The sequence below is a fragment of the Schistocerca gregaria genome, chromosome 11 (assembly GCF_023897955.1).
Source record: "Schistocerca gregaria isolate iqSchGreg1 chromosome 11, iqSchGreg1.2, whole genome shotgun sequence".
NCBI classification, from domain to species: domain Eukaryota; kingdom Metazoa; phylum Arthropoda; class Insecta; order Orthoptera; family Acrididae; genus Schistocerca; species Schistocerca gregaria.
The window spans coordinates 97,473,602-97,495,917 of record NC_064930.1 but is presented as its reverse complement, the minus strand read 5'-3'; the positions used below and the strand labels follow the sequence as shown (position 1 = coordinate 97,495,917).

The window sequence follows — 22,316 nt, the reverse complement described above, 5'->3', positions numbered from 1 at the left end:
CTGTGCCTCTTGAAATGCTAAACACTTTGGCTTTGGAGAACTTCACTTGTGGCACCACATCCGGTGTGTACCAGTAATCTCCACTGACAGTACCTGTGAGGCTTTTTCTTTTCTGTGGAACTGCATAATGTTAGTCTTTGTAAGACTAAGATTAAGCTGTTTTCTGTCAAGCAGGTGTAAGCTTGTTCCACAATTCCTGTGACAGATAGTATGGTAACTTGGGGTGAATCTGGCCGGGTGGGTAAACCCGACCGCCCTCTGTTTGTGAGAAACGGCAAAGCGGAACTATTCAGCATTAGCGTTACTATATAGAGCATTCGAAATAACGAAAATGTCACCTTGGCAGCTTTGCCGCATTTGATATTTACGCACTCAAAAGACAAGGAGTGTGTTTTTGATTGATTCAATTTAATTTTTGTGCAAATTGCGTTACTACATTTTCCTTATTAAATAAAGTGATTACAAAACAAACGGTAAGTGATTTTGCTGTGCATTTAGTGACCCATTCAGTGTATGTATTGTTTTTGTTGGAAATTTAGTGTAAATTGTTTCTGTGTGTCTTAAATGGAAAAATGGCATGGTGGGGTAAAGTCGACTACTAAATGGTGGGGTAAATCCGACCACATATTTTTTATTGTTTGTGTATGGAATTATTTATTTATGAAAACAAAGTGATTTTTTGTTTATTTTTAGGAAAATTTGGTACGAAATTACAAACAAAAAAATGACAAAACGTAATCAAAAAGATATTCACTGAGCAGTTGCTGCAATGCAAATGGGAATGTCTTTATGATCACTCGTGATTTTAACATTTCGAGATCGACATTGCTGTTGCACCGCCGTGCAATAAAATCATCTTTTTTTTTTCAATTGAAATTCACATTCATATAACTTTCAGTACATGAAGTACTCTAAACATTGTTATTTTTTGAATACATTGTGTTCATTTATGTAAAAAAAACATAATTGCTAATAATTATTTCCCAAAAAAACTGTTCATTTATAACTATTTCTATGCAAAATTAGCCAAACAAATGGGGGGCGGATTTACCCCACCATTTTTGCAAATGGCAAAAATGGACATTTCTTAAAAGACGGATATCTCAAAAACTATTAATGGTAAAACAAAATTATTTTGCAGACAATTGTTCCTTTATATTGCCTGTAATTTAACCTATATAAAGTTAAGATCCGACCTCTTATAGGTTTCTTATGGGCACAAGAAATTACTTTGTTGGTTTTATCCCACCTTACCCTATATGCCATCTGTCCATAAAGTTTCAAGACTGGATTAGTTAAAAATAGAGAAATATAGTCTCCCCACAGTTAAGTGCAACACAAAGGACATTCATACAACCATGGGAAACTGTCAGAAAAGTCCTCTAGGATGTCGTGCAACTTGAGCATAACATTTACACCTTAGTTGATCTTTGAAAACTGTGAGGGGTCTAGTCTGCACTTTTTCATTTTGTAATAGGTTCTTGTCAGCAACATTAAGCGTCATCACTCATTATGATATTTTTATTTATTTATTTATTTTCTTTTTTTTCCCCCAGAAAAGAATTTTGTTGGTCTTTCTTTTCAGTTTACCCACGACAAGTGTCCATGCATTGTCATTTTTGTTTGGGAGTTGAGGTATGTGGAACAAACTTGGTACACACTTTTGTCTTCCTCAAAATTTTCTGGAGAATGTCGTGATCAGTTGAGACAGCGATGGTCAGTTTGTTGCTTTATTGAGATTTGTGACACAACAATGTTGAGCTGCACGGCTACTGTTTACAACTGCTTACTAACAACTGACAGGTCAAATGCAAATCTGTTGTTTCCATTTGTTAAATCGAGCAGCCATTGTTGTTTCTGACATATCTAATATTCCAGGAATAAAATAATTTCTGTATCTTTTTGGATGGTCAGTATATAGTAGCTGGTAGCAGGACATGATGTCTCACAATTCATCATCAACTGCTGTATCCTCTGTATGTTCTTGCACAATTCCCCCCCCCCCCCCCCCCCCCCGCCCCCACTAGACATACAATTTGAGAGATAATGTGCCAACTGTTTGGATGAATACCAAATGCCAGTAAAAAAACAGTGCCGATTCAAATGATTTTGAGAAGCATTCTCCCATTGTGTTTGTATTGAAAACATAGCCGTTATGCGTACAGGTGTGTAGTTTCAAGTTACACTATCCTTTCCGCAGGTATCGACGTCGAGCAGGTGACTATTGTGGTGAACTTCGATCTGCCAGTGCTGGTGAACAGGCGAGCGGATTGCGAGACGTACCTCCACAGGATCGGCCGGACAGGTCGCTTCGGCAAGGCCGGCATCGCCATCAACCTGGTCGACGGACAGGAGGCGATGGGGCTGCTGCGGCAGATCGAGGAGCACTTCGGTACGGACGAATGCGGGGTTTGCTTTGTGAGATGTGGCAGGGTAGCGACTCGCTGCTATTAAAGGGGAGACGCAGCTTCTTTCTGAGCAGTGAGGTTTCCAGTGTTCGGGCTTTATCCTCTGACTAGACGTGTGATTGCACCACATTCTGAGCTCATAAATCTATTCTGTCAATGTTGAAATAAAAATAAGGGAAGGGGCAGGGGTAACAACGTCCCCTGTAATTGATGAAAAGTACAGTCAACAGATGTGTGAGTGAGGCTGATAATGTTGCTAATTTTCAGATGACGTCCTCCAGGTAGGTGTGTGTGTGTGTGTGTGTGTGTGTGTGTGTGTGTGTGTGTGTGTGTGTGGTCATTTTTCTTACACACATTGCTCCATAGAACCAAACTGATGGGCAAATCTCCATGGTCAGGGAATGAGTCAGTACAAGCCAGTAACTGCAGAACAATAATAATAATAGGTAAAATAAAACATGCACAAATCCTATGCAGAGGACAAGCTATGGCCATATAAAACACAGGAATTAGCGTACCCTTCAGGTACGAGCTGTTAGTACGACGGTATATTTGTAAATGAGACCATTGGCATTGCTCATTTGGGGAAATTCATGGTGGTATAACTATTTATGGTAAATATGAAGGGAATGGTGGCTTTTGGATGTGTGTGTGTGGTGGGGGGGGGGGGGGGGGGGTTGAGCAGGGGGAGGGCGGGGGGTGTCGTTCACACACGCATTGAAAATGTAATAAGGTATGTTATTGGGAACAGAGATATTACTATTGTAAATATTGTCATTTTTGTCATTTAAGATGGGTTCATGTTGTTTTCTTTGCTGACTGTGTATTTGAAATGTTTCAAGAGTGTGTAGATTTTTGCCTCCAGGTTGGATATGTAGGAGGCAGATGCTTGTGTTGTTGACATGGTGTTTTGTTTCATGCATGTGGGTGGCTATTGCTGATGTGGTATTTTTGGTTTTCATTGCTGCCATGTGTTCTTTGAATCTAGTCTCGAATGATCCACCTGTATGGCCCAAGTAGAAACACTCGCAGTACAAAGTTGAATATTTGGACTGTGTTGTGCCTGCATAAGCCAGACAAGTAGATTATTTGAGATTAAATTCAAAGAACAGATGACAGCACTAAAAAAAAAAAAGTAATACCACACATCAACAATATGTATGCAAGTGTGTAAAAATCCATTTTGTATTAAAATATGTGTATCATGTTCTGAATAGCCATTTACCCTCATAATAATAAAATGCTGGTGTAGTAAGGAATAACAAACAAAAAAATTGTGTATAGTTGCACTACTCAAATTGGAAAGAGTGCAGTCTGCACAGATGGTATGAATTTAAGAAATCTTCCATTTTTCTTTTTTTTTTTAATTTACAATCTCTTATATTAAAATCACCTCATTAACCAATATTTGTACTTCCTGTAAAAGGAATGTCCTGAAATCAGTTAGGGGATCTCTAGATAACTGTAATCAAAACTTTAGACCCACTAAGTTCAACAACTCATGCACAGCAGTCAGCGCAGTGTGTTGATATGTCATTAGATTCAAATGGAATACAGTTTTTTGTGTACATGGCCATTCCCCATATAGCAAAGAGCTTCTAGCTAATCTGTACTCTGGTGTAGGGATGCACTCAATGGTCACATTGTTTAAGTGGTGCTCCAATATAGACTATGTCCATCAATACCAACAAGCAGTTCACTAACTTCGTCTGTAATCCCTTTTATACTAAGTCCTTGACTACTTAGGTATCTGACCTTTTTGAAGGTGGTTTCCTTTGTTAGAGAGATTTTTCAGAAGGTGGGATGCCCCACCATCTTCCACTACGCTGTCACCAACATCTGCTTCCCATAGCTGTTAAGATATAGGCCATGTATCCTGCAGCTGTTGGCGTACGCCTCTACCACGAGAACTACCTAACAGCAGAAACTACTACTTTCTATTTGAATTTACAGCTAATGTTGGTTTCTTAACTGTTGTCGCCTGCTGCATGTTTCCTACATCTACAGCTACAAGAAAGCTCTCTCCTCTAAACTGTGACAGTTGGTCATATCTGTTGTGGATACACCAAATGAAACTGTCTAAATATACCCTTCTCCTGGCTGCCTTCTTCCCAACTGTCAGTTACCATTCCCCAGCCCCTTTGTCCCTCCTCATCCTATCTACCTCCTCACTTATATTGTCTAACTGCACCTTAATGGCACAGATTATACACTCCTGGTACTCTGTTGATTTATTGTTGCTAGATATCATGCAATTTTGTCAGCCCTGTAACCCACTACTCATGAACCTATGACAGAGCCCACAAAGCTGCCTGGTTAAAAAAACTGTGGCGCACTTACGTAAGTTATATTACAGTAAAGTGATTTTATGAACTATCGCTTTGATTGAAACACACACACACACACACACACACACACACACACACACACACACACACAAAGGTCCCTCCTCTTGAGATTCCCAGTTCTTCAGAACAGAGGCCGTCTGCCATTTTGTTCTTTGTTATTCAGACTTGTTTCACCTGACTGAAAAAGCACCATGTGACTGCTGTGTTGCACAACTCCATTATTACCACAGTAGTTGTAGTGCTAGGGATTCTGCATGAGAAATCTTGTGCATAGTGGCATGAGAAATCTTGTGCATAGTGGCTGCCCAATTGCTGGTACATCAGTACTGTCCCAGAAAATGCAGCCAGCCGACAAAGGATGTGATCCATCCAGGATATTGTTCAAATACCAAATAGTACTAAGAGGGATACTGAAATTTTACAAAAGAGGGCAGCCAAAATGGTCGCATGTTTGTTAAGCCGGAGATGCTGAAGAAACTGAACTGGCAGACACAAAGTAGGTGCAGAGAAAGCCTACTACTGAAGTTTCAAGAACCACCTGTAAGTGACAAATCTAGGAATATACTAAAACTACTGTACATGTCACTCCCATAGGGATTCCTATGACAAGATTAAACTAATTTCAGCACCCCCAGAGGATTTTAAGCAATCCTTTTTTTCCACACACTTTACGTGAATGGAACAGGAAGAGGACTTACAACTAATAGTAACTCTGCCATGCCACGAATTTCACAGAGTATGGACGTAGATGTACAAAATTAATTGTCTTCGTTCTTCACTTTTATAATTACTCTCAAAAATGCTACACAAATTGTATTTTTGATTAAGTTAATGAAAGTTCTCAGTTTAACTTCATCCAGTGAATCATTCTCTCTTCAGTTTCAAATTTATTTTGTCCTCTGGAAAAAGCAGGCTATTTCTGAAGTGTGTAAGTGCATTAACTCTGGAGGTTATAGACTGCCAATCTCTGCACTGGACACAGATTGTCTGCATTTTTGATAGCACAGGTCAGCTGCTTGCACATAGCTGTGTTGTCTGCAGATGGCACAGCCAGGACTCCTGGTGACACCACCTGGTTAGAGACAGCACACTCAGTTCTGTCTACGAGCAACACCTTAACTGAATCGTGTATCTGTGCTGATGTTCCATGGGTTTAACCCCCTCCCCCCCCCCCCCCCTCCCTCCCTCTCTCTCTCTCTCTCTCTCTCTCTCTCTCTCTCTCTCTCTCTCTCTCTCTCTCTCTCTCTCTCTCTCTCTCTCTCTCTCTCCCGTCCCCATAAGCAGTGTTGTTTCCTATAATAGGAGTTTTGCTGTCTGTTTCATGATTTTGCAAAAAATATGTCTGTGACTTACCTGTAGAGGAGTGCTGTGTGGCACTCTTAGAAACACTGAATAGAAGACAGTTAACCTTACCTTTTGAGCTCGTTATCTTTTTTGTAAGAGTACACACATTCACACCAACACACACCCAAACATACAAAATCGCTGTAACTCGCCGTTTCCGTGAGTGTATACGTCTGGGTGTCTGTTTGGTGTGAATGTGTGTGCTCTACTGGAAAAAGAGCAAGAACTCAAAAGCTAGTGTTAACTGCATTCTATTACATGTTTTTGTGTGCCACACACCAGTCCTCTGTAGTTAAACAGCTATACAGCACTGTGCATAGGTCTTTCTTTCCTGGTTCCTTTTTCCAGTGTGGCAACTTCAGTCATTCCAGTGACCACTAATAAACAGATGCTGGAAGGTGGGCATTGCCATCCCTTATTAAGTGTAGAATCTGACAGGCATGCCGTTGCGTCCTATGATCTTCTCCATGATTGAGTGATTTGAGTTCTCGCATTTCCTTGTCTATCATATTCACATCTGCATGGTCAAATGTACAAAATGCTTTCTCATTTTCCTTGACAGAACCTCTTCAGAAGGCAGACTTTTTTTTTCAGCCTTCCTTTTATTGACACACATGCTATATGCATATCATCGTTGTCCTTAGACCTCTTTGTACTTCATTCAGCATTTGATTGTCAGGGAGTACTCCGTTCTGTATCAATTTGCTTTGCGTCTCTGTTTGCTTTTGCTTTAGTTTCCTGGTCTTGTTGCTTAACTTTGGTGGATACCTTTCGATCATTCACTACCTTACTGCATCCCACCTTAATCTGCATCTGATGTTCTTCCAGAAACATTCTGCTTCCTCTTCCCTAGAGCTCAGTGTGTCACGTACTTCCTGAAACTCATTTGTCCAATCACGTTGCTGCTTTGCTATATGTGTGGCCTGAATGTCGCATCTGATTTGCTGTAATATCTCCCTAGAGTATGCTACGAGAAGTTTTATATTTTTATACCACTAAGTCATTTCTCTGCCTATGTTCAGAACATAACAAAATACAAAATTTCAAAAAGTTGGTTATTGTTTTATTCAGATTTTTAAATACTATTTGAAAATTGAATTATTAATAGGATTCATATGTCACAATTGTCCTAGAAAATTACACTGTGCCTAAAAGCTGATTGAAAGGACATTAACTTCGTACTATGTTATCATGTTGATGGTATAGGCAAGGCCATTTAATTTATTAATGAAGTGATTCCTGTGTATACAGCAGTTTTAATGTATTTTTGTATGATACAAACTACTCATTCTTACCTAACTGTAACAAAATTAAAGATTGAGTGCATGCTATTTCAAAATAATGGATAATTTGCACGTGCCAAAGAAGCTTTCGCTTATATTTTTGTCTTCAGGATTAAATTTTGTGAACTCTCTTTGATTATATTACAATACGTTTTTTCTAGCTATGACTAACTCCGGGCATCGTAGATGTAAGCTGCAGCTTTAAATACATGCACTTTCCAAAGATACCACAATTTACACAGGGATTTCTACAAGCCAAACTTTCAAACTGTGTGCTTAGGAAAAATAGTTTTTAAGTGATTAATTTGTAGTTCATATATGGGGGGGGGGGGGGGGATTAATAACATGCACTCAGATGTATGTGAATAATATTGAAGTATCTTTTTGGGACATTATAATTTTATATTGGGATCAGATAAAAAAATTTGGTTTCGATGTGACAAGAAAAGCACAAATGTTATGGAAAGATGACACCAAGCGAAACGTTACGCCACTCACCATTTAGATTTGATCGTGTGTGTGTGTGTGTGTGTGTGTGTGTGTGTGTGTGTGTGTGTGTGTGTGTGTGTGTGTGTGTTGCTTGTGTGCTTGTTTGGGGGAAGGGGGGGGGGGGGGGAAGCTGCTATTTAAACATTCTTATCATTGCAATGTAATATTACTGTCTGCAGTATTTTGTGGTTTGGTGGAATTTTACCAATTGTTTACTTCACACTCATCTGTCTCATTCTTACTTTCAGGCAAGAAGATAGCACTGCTCGATGCAGAGGATGTCGACGAGATTGAGAAGCTCGGCCAGTGAGTGGTCACCACGTGTGCTGCACAATGACTGACTCTTTACGAGCCTGGTGTGGCATTACGTGGCCAGTTCTGGGTGATTTGAACGTGCAAAAGTTACTTTTTTAAAATTTTGGAATACAGTGCATTGAAGCAGAACAGTGTGTTTTGTGTCAATGATGTTTACGTATCGGTGATGTTTATATGCTCCTCTGTCCCTTCTACCTTCCTATGTTCTCCTGCTCCGCTCACCGTAATGCCTTCTTCATTCTGGACTCGTGTGAACAATTCGTTCTATGGATTGTTGCTTCACAGCTCTCACCATTCAGCTTGTAATGAGTAGTAAAGATATGATGTATGTAAATAAAGCTATTTGCATAAGTTTTGTTTACATTTATTCAAGTGGCTTTCCTTGCTGCAGTAATACCTTTTTGCAGAATTGAGCATGCTCTCTGTTGTCTTAGTCAGAGGAGTGTCCTCAGTTGAGAAGCAGTACAGTCCAGGTGACAAGTGGTGCCATAGTCTTTCAGCTACCGTATTTACTCGAATCTAAGCCGCACCTGAAATTTGAGACTCGAAATTCAAGGGGGGAGAGAATTTTGACTGCACCTCCAAATCGAAACAAAGTTGGTCCATTGTAACATGAGACACAATTTAGGTCGAATGGATGAAGATACAGCAACAGTAGTTTGGTTCGAGTCGTAAGCTTCACAGTTAAGCTTTACCAAGTCGCCAATGCTATGTGTCAGGTGCTCCGTCTATATTTATACGGGTACCCTTCCTTTTTCACGTGCTTCGTCTGGTTTGAATCGATTGCTTATTTTGCTTTGATCTGATAAGTGCCGTTCTCTTTGTTATAGGTGTCACTGTAAGCTGAAAATGCATTATTGTACTGTGTTATGCATTGTTTGTCGCATTTTGATCATGAGTGTTTACTACCTGTTGCCGCTTGCGGCATGGCTTGCTTTTGTGCGCGCTACCGGCACTTACAGTAAAAAAAAAAGAGAGGAAAAAACAATGGCAAGAGACTGCTATTTGCTGTTACTTGCACTGCTGCTTTCTTTGATGATGATGATCAACGAGAACTAAATAATAGACTGCAAATGATAGAAGATGTTCTGAATGAGAGTTTATTGAAAATTTTTCTCCATTTAAAAACCTTTGCGTAGAAATTAGTCATCTTAGATTTAAAAATCTAGTCAGTTGCCGCACTTCATTTCTAACTGTATCACTATTCAGCATAAGAATAATATGAATATAAACATGACATGACATGATATGTGTAATCTTCCACATTCGCTGTTGTCTCACTCTAGTTTCGTAGTTTATTAGGCAGACAGGATTTAAATGAGACAGCAGCAAACACGAAAGAATACATGGCATAATGTTTATGTTCTTCTACCTTTTCTTTTAATTTATTTACTGACGCAGAGGTTTTAGCGTCGGTATTTGTCTTTGTGCCTCCAAAGCATGTGTGCCTGTGTAGCGCTACATATATTCGACAGCAGAAGTTAGTTGTGCCGCCACCTACCAACATTTTTCGGAACTTTTGCTTACTTTGCACTCGATTCTAAGCCGTAGGCAGATTTTCAGATTACAAAAAACAGAAAAAAAGTGCGGCTTGGATTCGAGTAAATACTGTATTACGTATGTACAGACTGATTATTGCAGTTTGAATTGTGCTACCACTTGGGTAAAATGTGGGCAGTGATGGTATTCAGTTCCTGCACTGGTGTGTAAATGAGCAGTGTTACTCTTTCTGAGTACAATTACTCACTTGTGATGTGTTCTCCTGGGACATAGTATGACCACAATGTGAGACTTGTTCTCCTACAGAGCTTCTTAACGTAAAATCTAACTCCACCATTTGCAATTCCTTCCAAAATTTAAATTGCATCATCACATCAGTGATAAAGTGGACGTTGTTATTCAAATAATGAAAAGCACTTATCACATCAATAGCTTATACTCATCTTACATGCAGATTTAACAAGACCTGGGTTTTTATTTCATAATAATCCAACACACTTTTTTTTCCAAATTTGATTTTTAATTTTCTCCAGGCAAGATAACTGTTACTGTCATCACATCAATAGTTACTAAGCAAACCAGACTCTGACTCGCTAATTGACAGCGGCAATATTTTGCTAATTTATACTAATTTTACATTATTTACCGTATTGAAGGACATTTGAAGAGTGGAAATAAAAAACATTCTAACTGCCAAAGCTCACATTCATCAGGAAAAGGTAAAAACAGTATCTCTCTCTCTTCTTGCGCAAAATTTATTTGTAGCCAAAAAACTGAGAAGCTATTCTGATGCCATAGAATTGTGCTGTCCACCTCGTCTTTGCAGAATGTAATGAGACAATAATCATCTTGTGAATTTTGCAGTTCATATGTCTAATCAGAATTGACAGCAGACCAACACCGACAACGATAGTTCAGGTATACATGCCGACGTCGCAAGCTGAAGATGAACAGATAGAGAAAGTGTACGAGGATACTGAAAGGGTAATGCAGTATGTAAAGAGGGACGAAAATGTAATAGTCATGGGCCACTGGAATGCAGTTGTAAGGGAAGGAGTAGAAGAAACGGTTACAGGAGAATGTGGGCTTGGGACAAGGAATGAAAAAGGAGAAAGACTAATTGAGTTCTGTAACAAGTTTCAGCTAGTAATAGCGAATACCCTGTTCAAGAATCACAAGAGGAGGAGGTATACTTGGAAAAGGCCGGGAGATACAGGAAGATTTCAATTAGATTACATCATGGTCAGACAGAGATTCCGAAATCAGATACTGGATTGTAAGGCGTACCCAGGAGCAGATATAGACTCAGATCACAATATAGTGGTGATAAAGAGTAGGCTGAAGTTCAAGACATTAGTCAGGAAGAATCAATACGCTAAGAAGTGGGATACGAAAGTTCTAAGGAATGACAAGATACGTTTGAAGTTCTCTAACTCTATAGATACAGCAATAAGGAATAGCGCAGTAGGCAGTACAGTTGAAGAGGAATGGACATCTCTAAAAAGGGCCATCACAGAAGTTGGGAAGGAAAACATAGGTACAAAGAAGGTAGCTGCGAAGAAAGCATGGGTAACAGAAGAAATACTTCAGTTGATTGATGAAAGGAGGAAGTACAAACATGTTCCGGGAAAATCGGGAATACAGAAATACAAGTCGCTGAGGAATGAAATAAATAGGAAGTGTAGGGAAGCTAAGACGAAATGGCTGCAGGAAAAATGTGAAGACATCGAAAAAGATACGATTGTCGGAAGGACAGACTCAGCATACAGGAAAGTCAAAACAACCTTTGGTGACATTAAAAGCAACGGTGGTAACATTAAGAGTGCAACGGGAATTTCACTGTTAAATCCAGAGGAGAGAGCAGATAGGTGGAAAGAATACATTGAAAGCCTCTATGAGGGTGAAGATTTGTCTGATGTGGTAGAAGAAGAAACAGGAGTCGATTTAGAAGAGATAGGGGATCCAGTATTAGAATCGGAATTTAAAAAAGCTTTGGAGGACTTACGGTCAAATAAGGCAGAAGGGATAGATAACATTCCATCAGAATTTCTAAAATCATTAGGGGAAGTGGCAACAAAACGACTGTTCACGTTGGTGTGTAGAATATGAGTCTGGCGACATACCATCTGTCTTTCGGAAAAGCATCATCCACACAATTCCGAAGACGGCAAGAGCTGACAAGTGCGAGAATTATCGCACAATCAGCTTAACAGCTCATGCATCGAAGCTGCTTACAAGAATAATATACAGAAGAATGGAAAAGAAAATTGAGAATGCGCTAGGTGACGATCAGTTTGGCTTTAGGAAAAGTAAAGGCACGAGAGAGGCAATTCTGACATTACGGCTAATAATGGAAGCAAGGCCAAAGAAAAAGAAAAAGCGTTCGACAATATAAAATGGTGCAAGCTGTTCAAGATACTGAAAAAAGTAGGGATAAGCTATAGGGAGAGACGGGTCATATACAATATGTACAACAACCAAGAGGGAATAATAAGAGTGGACGATCAAGGACGAAGTGCTCGTATTAAGAAGGGTGTAAAACAAGGCTGTAGCCTTTCGGCCCTACTCTTCAATCTGTACATCGAGAAAGCAATGATGGAAGTAAAAGAAAGGTTCAGGAGTGGAATTAAAATACAAGGTGAAAGGATATCAATGATACGATTCGCTGATGACATTGCTATCCTGAGTGAAAGTGAACGGAATGAACAGTCTAATGAGTACACAGTATGGTTTGAGAGTAAATCGGAGAAAGACGAAGGTAATGAGAAGTAGTAGAAATGAGAACAGCGAGAAACTTAACATCAGGATTGATGGTCACGAAGTCAATGAAGTTAAGGAATTCTGCTACCTAGGCAGTAAAATAACCAATGACGGGCGGAACAAGGAAGACATCAAAAGCAGACTCGCTATGGCAAAAAAGGCATTTCTGGCCAAGAGAAGTCTACTGATATCAAATACCGGCCTTAATTTGAGGAAGAAATTTCTGAGGATGTACGTCTGGAGTACAGAATTGTATGGTAGTGAAACATGGACTGTGGGAAAGCCGGAACAGAAGAGAATCAAAGTATTTGAGATGTGGTGCTATAGACGAATGTTGAAAATTAGGTGGACTGATAAGGTAAGTAATGAGGAGGTTCTACGCAGAATCGGAGAGGAAAGGAATATGTGGAAAACACTGATAAGGAGAAGGGAGAGGATGATAGGACATCTGCTAAGACATGAGGGAATGACTTCCATGGTACTAGAGGGAGCTGCAGAGGGCAAAAACTGTAGAGGAAGACAGAGATTGGAATACGTCAAGCAAATAATTGAGGATGTAGGTTGCAAGTGCTACTCTGAGATGAAGAGGTTGGCACAGGAAAGGAATTCGTGGCGGGCCACATCAAACCAGTCAGTAGACTGATGACAAAAAACTCACATAAGGCAGAATTCCTTTCAAGTACTCTAAGAAATGACACAGATTAGAAAATAAATATAGTAATTTGTTAAAATGTTCTAATAGTCCTACAAGGAAACTGACAGTCTTAAGTTTTATTTGAGATAATGCAGGTACAAAAATACACAGTATTATTTTAACTACACTCATGCTCATAAATTAAGGATAATTGCAGAATGTGGTGCCTCACAACGTGGCACTACACAAAACTGGCACTAATAGCATAGGTACATACGGAACACACACGACACAGATCTGTGAGTCCACAGTGTTGGTGATAAGTTGAGAAAACCGTCCTGAAACACACGTCCTACAAAATGCCACTGCTTCCTGCGCATGTACCCCAACATCAATATCGGATATGATCACCGTGCACATGTATACAGGCAACACAACGGGTTGCCATACTCTGGATCAGGTGGTCTAGCAGCTAGTGGGGTATAGCCTCCCATTGTTGCACTGGTGCCTGTCGGAGCTCCTGAAGTGTCTTTGGGCTTTGAAGACGTGCAGCAATGCGTCTACCGAGATCATCCCAGACGTGCTTGATGGGGTGTAAGTCTGGAGAACAGGCAGGCCACTCCATTTGCCTTATTTCTTCTGTTCAAGGTAGTCCTCAACAATGGCAGCTCAGTGGGGCTGTGTGTTGTTATCCATCAGGAGGAAGGTGGGACCCACTGCACCCCCGAAAAGGCAGACATATTGGAGCAAAATGACGTCCCGATACACCTGACCTGTAAAGTTCCTCTGTCAAAGACAAGCAGAGGTGTACATGCACCAATCATAATCTCACCCACACCATCAAACCACAACCTCCATCAGGTCCCTTTCAAGGACCTTAAGGGGTTGGCATCTGGTTCCCAGTTCATGTTGGATGAAAACCTGGCAAGAATCACTGTTCAGACTTTATACCTGGACTCATCTGTGAACATAACCTGGACCACTGTCCCTATGACAATGTACTGTGTTCTTGACACCAGGCTTTACGGACTCTCCTGTGACCAGGGGTCAGTGGAATGCACCTTTCAGGTCTCTGATTGAATAAACCGTGTCTGTTCAGTCGTTTCTAGACTGTGTGTCTGGAGACAACTGTTCCAGTGGCTGCAATAAGGTCCCGAGCGAGACTACCTGCAGTACTCCGTGGCCGTCTGTGGGCACTGATGGTGAGATATCGGTCTTCTTGTGGTGTTGTACACTGTGGAAGTCCCATACTGTAGCGCCTGGACACGTTTCCTGTCTGCTGGAATCGTTGCCATAATCTTGAGATCACACTTTGTGGCACACGGAGGTCCCGTGCTATGACCTGCTGTGTTTGACCAGCCTCCAGTCACCCTAGTTTTCTACCCCTCATATAGTCATCAATATGTGTTCTTTGAATCATTTTCAACACACAGTCAGCACTAGCACGTCTGAAAACTTGTGCACACTTACTCGCTGCACTGTGCTCTGACATGCACCAACACACCTCTGCGTATGTGGACTGCTGCCAGCGCCACTGTGTGACGACTGCAGGTCAAATGCACCGCATGCTCATACCCTGGGGTGATGTAAACCCTCAAACTGCCCACCAGAGCATTGTTTCACCATGTATCGGCATTATCCTTAATTTATGAGCATGAGTGTAGTAGAGGTGTAGTCAACAAAAACCATTTCTCATTTCGGACACTTTTTACAAATGAATAAGAAAATTCAATTCATGAAAAAGTATCCCGCAGTACTGACTTCTGTTCCTTACACAACTCCGTTCTTGAGATCAGATGTTGCAAAGTTTGCTATAAAGGTTTCTGTGCTGTTGAGGGAGAAATGGCAACGTCGTGAACAAGTTTTTCTGTTTTGCAAACTGGTCTTTCGCATGAAGTAGCACGGCATGTGTCTGCCATTATTGTCTCTTTTGGTTACAATGACATTTCTCTATTCTTCTATTTCAGAGTAAGGGTTTTTAATAGCCATTTGAAATTAATGAGTAAGAGACACTTTATTTATAGTGGATTTGGGGATCTTACATGCCTGCTTTGACAGCAGTGTTTCTGTAGTGTCTTTAAAATCAGAGTAGTCAGTTCTATGCACTGGAATTACATGGAATGATTTCATAGCTGCAGCTTTCGGAACTCCTGAGCGAAGCACTGCTCAGCAGTATATGCAGTAGCTTGGACTTAGAATATTTTCACAGTGCCAGTGGAGTGTAATCCCCAACGCGCACACTGGGTGTTCCAGACGTGCGCGTCCGCAGGCGCGCTGCCACGATAGCGTCAGCCGCCTGCCCGCAGCTGCGGGAGGTCAACAAGGTCAAGCGATAAGTCTATTAACAGAACAAAACTGTTGCCTCCTTGAGTCCAAGCTACTGCAAATACTATATAAGCAAGCGAGAGCTGCGCAGAAGCTCATTCATGCTGCTGCACAGGCAACTGCATAGAATGCCGCCACGATGCCGTACAGGAGATTTTGTCGTCGTTCTAAACAGACAGTGTATAAAACGATCTAGAACATCGAGTTTGCCAGAACAGCTGGAGACAAGAAGAATCGCATTCCAGTGAAGAGTGTTGCTGCTACTGCACTTGTCGACGGACCTTGTGTTTTCTGTGGTTGTTAGACTTAATTTTAGTATTGACATTAATGATACTATTGATCATGGTAATGGTGGGCTCACTGTAGCCATTGTACATGGAGGTACAGGAGTTCCTAACGTACCAGGACTTGAAAGTTTTGTTGATAGAGACATTATTGTCTATCATACCTACCATATGGCAGAACTTGCTAATAAAGACTTTGGTAAATCTGCTTATATCTTGCCTTCTGCATTGTCTTTGTATACTCGTAATAAGATAAAAGTATCTGTAAATGAGTCTGTATTCATTTGGGTTAAAGGTTCGTGATGTACCTGTGTTTGGTTAGTGGCTGACACTACAGATCAGTTTGCATACAGATGAATTTATTTACGAAAATACAAAGTACAGCCACCAACAAACTCTGTTGCCAGCTACGATTGCGAACCACAAGTGGCTGAAGACAAAACAGTAACCATCTATTGAGCTGCTGCTTGAAGATGCCACTGCAACTGTCAGGGATTGTCTTACAGGGGCTTGACCGTACTAACAAATGTTTGAAACATTTTCTCCATAATGTGACACTTGGAACAAGTCTAGGAACGTGCAATGGAGTACTGAGAACAAAAAAGCACTGCAAAAGTGTTGTTGGGAAAAAATGGCACTAGGAACATTTTCAATTTCCACGCTTCCATTTAACTTCTATTTTTCTGTACAGTTAGTGTCTTTTCACAGCAAACCATTAATATTAGTAAATTTATTGCATCACTTTTCATACCTTCTAATATTTTAAATTATTATATTGCTATGTGACTTCAGTACCTGTGCCATTTGGGTTATTCAATGTTGATTGGAATATGAAATTAATATTGCCTTCCAAATTGTTTAAATTTTAATATAAATTTGATATTTACTTGATATGAATAAATGGACTGCCCCCTGCACCTGTATTTTTATCAAACTTCAAACAGTTGTGAGCACTATGGGATTTAACATCTGAGGTCATCAGTCCCCTAGAACGTAGAACTACATAAACCTAACTAACCTAAGAACATCACACACATCCATGCCCGAGGCAGGATTCGAACCTGCGACTGTAGCAGTTGCACAGTTCCGGACTGAAGCGCCTAGAACTGCTCGGCCACTAAATGAAGGAAAATTCTCTGAGAAATAGTGGGAATAGGAAAAATGTGTGCACAAAACTTAAAGATAATGCAAAGAATGGAGAGAGAAAGAGATTATTTATATGAATATCTGTATTATTGGATTTTGCTTTAGTTATACTATTTGACACTGGCAACTACATTACACCACTGGTCTCTATTTATAAATCACAAAACTACAACAGGTTTCTCAAGTGCCTTAAAAAGGCCATAATCTTAAAAATCCTTTGTAGGGACCTCTAAAAATGCCAAATTTTAAAGTTTAAGCCCTAAAAATTGTATAAAAGCCTTTTTTTTAAAGTTTCATTACTTTTTCTCTCAGCATACGTGTGGAAATAAAAATTTGTGTATGAGACAAAAGTGAGGAAGAAAAGCAAAAGGTTACTGCCAGTATACAATTTGGCTATGGAAAGAAGGCAGGTGGATACTGTGTGGGGAAATGGCACAGATGGTCGCTGTGGAAGGACCAGTGCTAGCAGCTTACGGATGCGTGCACCTCGTACCGTACAGTACCTACGATATATTGTACTCACGGTTGCAAGAAGAGTTCACACACTTTATATAGACGGTGAGTGTCAGATGCAGTATCGGACTTCTTTTGTAGCAAAAAGTCTAAACTAAGTTAAGACTGTTGAAATTCAATGATCTCAAACATCCACTACTGTTACATCACTGAGTGTGGCATATGGCTACAATGGGGGCTAGAATACAGACACCAAGGAAGTCAACTAAACATGCTGACATTATACGAAGAACAAACTGCCTTATTTCCGTACTTGAGCTGTTGAGGACGTGCCGAAGTCAACGGTGAATTGCTGGAATGCGTGACATTGCATTTCTTTTGCCCATTTGCAGTGGTTTTCTTTGTATTGCTACTGCTGGCATAGTTTGACTAGTAAGGAGAGCATGTGTTTTCAGTTGACAGTCAACAGATTTTCTGTGTGATGACAAGAATAAATGTTGTACTGAATCGTGTATGTCTTTCCATTCGGTCCTTTCGATCGCTACACTGTGAGCTAGTGCTTTTTAAGTTCTTTAACACAGATTTTGTTGAGTGCTACAGCCCTTGAGTGAAAATTTAAAAATGCCATAATGGGCAAACGAGTTTCTAATCGTCCTCAGGGTCGATAGTCGGAAGCGTTAGGTAGCTACACGAGACTCAGTGTGGGCGTGAGTTGCATGGGAGATCAAAGACGTCACAAAGGCAAGTGCCTATTCTTTGTTGACAGGTGCTGCGGATTATATGTTAACTACAGGCAAGACAGAATAGATGTTTATGCCCACAGTGTCTTCAATCTCCAGCTATGCATGTAACGTCAGGGCAGAATTTTGCAGAACCAGAGTTCCTCTTCTCCGCTGAGTCGTTTGTTGAATGTTACTGCCAAGTGTCCATAATGTGTAAATGTGTTTTTAATCGTCTATGGTTAAAAAAAGATGAATTTAAAAATTGGAATATACCATCTGATGAAAAACTCAAAGCAAATTGCATTGTGTGCAACAAAGATTTTGTGCTTGAAAAGATGGGAGAATCATCCTTAAAACAACATGTTTTTCCACATGTATATGTTGTTTCGGTGAGTAATGTTTTACTGCAGAATAAGTTTGTGATAATATTTATTAATACAGAACAACCTCTCAAATCCAGAATTGGTTGGTGCTCGCCGATTATGGACTTAAGATAATACCAGATTAGGAAGAGAGACCCTGAAATATCGCTTCTGTTTGAGGCTACAAACATTGTAGGTATTTCTGCAGACAACATGGGTATCGAGATAGCCTGCTTGTGATATCGTGTATTGATTGGTTCGTGCTAGCTTGCTGATGTTCGCTCATAAGTGAAAACATTCTTGCAATATATGATGATAAATAAAACGCATGGAAAGTAAGTCAAATCACTCTCATTGTTTCCATGTAAAATACCAATCTGCATGGTTTCTGGTTCGTGTAAGTGTAAGCTGTTATTATTTTGGCACTCGTTCCTCGTGTCAGTCACCGTATTACCAAAAAAGAAAAGAAAAGAACTGGAATATTTAAAGAAGTAATTTGTATTCTGTCTGGAAATGCTAGTTTCTTTTCCACAGTTTTTTTTTGTTACAAAGACCATATAGAAATATATTTTCCTAATTTGTCACTGTTTTCGTTAATGCAGTAATGTAAACAAACTAGCAAACGATCAACATGTTTCACTGTATCTCGAACATTCGCATTAACAGATAATTAAAATTTTACTATCTCATTTGCACTGATATACACTAGGTGATCAAAAGTATCCGTTCACCTCGCTGAAAATGAATTAAAAGTTCGTGGCGCCCTCCATCAGTAACGCTGGAATTCAAGATGGTGTTAGCCCACCTTAGCCTTTATGGCAACTTCCTCTTTCACAGGCAGGCTCGGTTTCAAATAGAGCAGTACATGACCTCAGTTTATGGCTTGTAGAAAATAAACCAATGCTAACTCACAGTAAGACTCAGTTTTTACAGTTTCTAACGCACAATTCAACAAAACCCGACGTTTTAATTTCACAGACTGGGCATATGATTAGTGAAACTGAACAGTTCAAATTTCTAGGTGTTCAGATGGATAGTAAGCTGTCATGGAAAGCCCACGTTGAGGATCTTGTTCAAAGACTTAATACTGTCATTTTTACTATTCGAACGGTATCAGAAGTGAGTGATGGTTCGACACGAAAATTAGTCTACTTCGCTATTGTCGTATGGTGTTATGTTTTGGGGTAACTCTTACCATTCTAGAAGGATATTTTTGGCTCAGAAATGGGCGGTTCGGGCAATAAGTGGTGTGAGTTCACGAACCTCTTGTCGACCTCTGTTCACGAGTCTGGGTATTTTGACATTGGCCTCTCAATACGTATATGCCTTTCGTCGTTTCTTGTTACCACCATTAGTTTATTCGCAAGAATAAGCGGCTTTCACTCGGTTAATACTCGGCAGAAATCAAACCTGCATTGGATCAGACTTCCTTAACTCTTGTGCAAAAAGGTGTGCAGCATACTGCTGCATCCATTTTCAATAAGGCCACTCGAATTAAAATATCTTAGCAGTAATACATGCGCCTTCAAATCAAAACTGAAGAGTTTCCTCCTATTCTGTCGAGGAGTTCCTTCATAAATTAAGCTGATTTTTATTGTATTGCTGATAGCGTTTACTTAAACTTATGGACTGACTTTTTTAAGGCTCATGAACATTTATTTTTATCTGTTATTACGTTTATGTTGTAACTTCGTGTACTGACATGTTCCATGGCCTTGGAGATTTGCTTCTCAATTTGGTCCTACGGAGCTTGATGAGTAAATAAATCAATAAATAAATAAAAATGTTCAATCAGGTGATGGGAGGTTTCTTCGGGAGTAGCAGCCCATTCTTCACTGAGTACTGCACTGAAGAGAGGTATCTATGGCCGTCGGTGAGGCCTGGCACGAAGGGGTAGCATTCATGTCACGCTAGGTGAGGAGAACCCTACGTCATAATGACGTAACGCTACGTCATCGTGACGCAAATAACCTAAATCGACTACATGAGTGCGTATATCGATCACTGCGGTTGTACCGATAACGTCAAAGCTAAATGTAAATACATGTGTACAAACGATGTGTGATATGCTCATCCGAGCTGAATGAATTGTTAAATGTAATCCCAACAATTTGCGATGTTATTGTGTATTTCATGAACATAATTCATGTCTGAGCGAAGGAGCCATAACGAAACCCAAAAAAGCATGTCTTTTTTTTTTTTTTTAATGCGACGGATCGTGGATAAATCGTATGGACAGAAAAGTGAAGTAATTAATTATTAAGCTGCAATCCAAAGAATGTGGGATGTTATTGTGTGTTTCATGAACGTAACGAATATCTGAATGAAGGAATCATAACCATAACGCAAGTTAAAAAAGTGTCTAGTCATGTTTTCAATCCGATTAATATAGAATAAATCGTGTGTAAAAACATGAAATAGAAAGAAATTAAAGTGTTTCGTATTTTTATAAAATCCAATAAATTGTACATAATTCATCTGGGCAGAAACGTTTAACTGAGAAATTGAAGTGGTTCTGAAGATAATTCCGAATGTTGCTAGAAACATTAAACCATCTAGTTCCATTTAATTTTGCCTTCGTGTTGTAAATCAACTAAGAAAGATAATGAAATCTTTCAGATTATCTTCATGGATCTGCTCGAAAGTTCTCTCATCTCCGTTAGAGCCCATGTTCAGAACGATGTATACCCTAGAAACACCGGACATAGGACAATGAAAGCACATAAAGAAATAACAATGCAGATTCAAGACGCACACAACAGTCAATATATACAGAATGCACACGACAGTCGATACGTCACTATGACGTAGGGCTCCCCTCAACTATCGTGAGATTAATGCTACCCGGTACGAAGTCGGCTTTCCAAAACATCTCAAAGGTGCTCTGTAGTATTCGGGTGAGAACTCTGTGCAGGCCAGTCCATTACTGGGACATTATTGTCGAGTAATCATTCCGCCACAGGCTGTGCATTATGAACAGGTGCTCGATCATGTTGAAAGGTGCAATCGTCTTCTCCGAATTACTCTTCAACATTGGAAGCAAGAAAGTGCGTAAACCACTAATGTAGGCCTAGTACCACACAAAGCAACAACGGGTGCAAGCCCCCTCCATGAAAAACACGACTACACCACCGCCTCCGTATTTTACTGTCGGCACTACACATGCTGGCAGATGACGTTCACCGGGCATTCGCCATACTCACACCCTGCTATTGGATCGCCACATTGTGTACCATGATTCGTCACTCCACACAACATTTTTCCACATTCAACCGTCCAATGTTTATGCTCCTTACACCAAGCGAGGAGTCGTTTGGCATTTACTGGTGTGATGTGTGGCTTGTGAGCGGCCACTCGACCATGAAATCCATGCTTTCTCACCTTCTCCCTAACTGTCAAAGTACTTACAGTGGATCCTGATGCAGCCTGGAATTCCTGTGTGATGGCCTGGATAGATGTCTGCCTATTACACATTACGACCCTCTTCAACTGTTGGCGGTCTCTGTCAGTTGACACACGAGATCAGCCTGTATGCTTTTCTGCTGTACGTGTGCCTTCTCGCTTCCACTTCACTATCACATCGGAAGCAGTGGACCTATACCCGGGCCGCTGAAACATTGCACTTGACGTTTGCGTATGAAGTTGGCAGCGTAACAGAGTAATAAGTGAAGAACGATAGGCGCTAGGCGCTCAGCGTGGGGCGCCAGCCAATCACAGCGCAGTGAGCACTGCTGTTACTCACATGCTGTGCCGTCAGAGTTCCCGCGTGGCCGGCTTTGTTTGGTGAATGTGTACACAATGTGAATTGTATGTCGTTTACCGCGTGTTTTCGTTGTACTGTGTGCTATATCGTTGTGACTTTTGTTACGTTGTGAGTTTACGTACTTGGAAAATGCCACCGAAAGGACTTCGTTCACCTAGTGACAATCCTTTGCGTCGAGGG

The 22,316-nt window shown here is 40.4% G+C and overlaps 1 protein-coding gene across 1 annotated transcript in view; it reads left to right on the top strand.

The window, feature by feature from the left end:
- LOC126295226 (DEAD-box helicase Dbp80-like) overlaps window positions 1-8,538 on the top strand; it is a 123,734-nt gene extending 115,196 nt beyond the window's left edge. Inside the window, exons 9-10 of the mRNA XM_049987571.1 lie at window positions 2,201-2,392; window positions 8,121-8,538. Of these exons, the coding sequence (XP_049843528.1) occupies window positions 2,201-2,392; window positions 8,121-8,182 (254 nt within the window). The 3' untranslated portion in view covers window positions 8,183-8,538. The remainder of the gene's footprint in view (window positions 1-2,200; window positions 2,393-8,120) is intronic.
- Window positions 8,539-22,316: the final 13,778 nt, after the last annotated feature.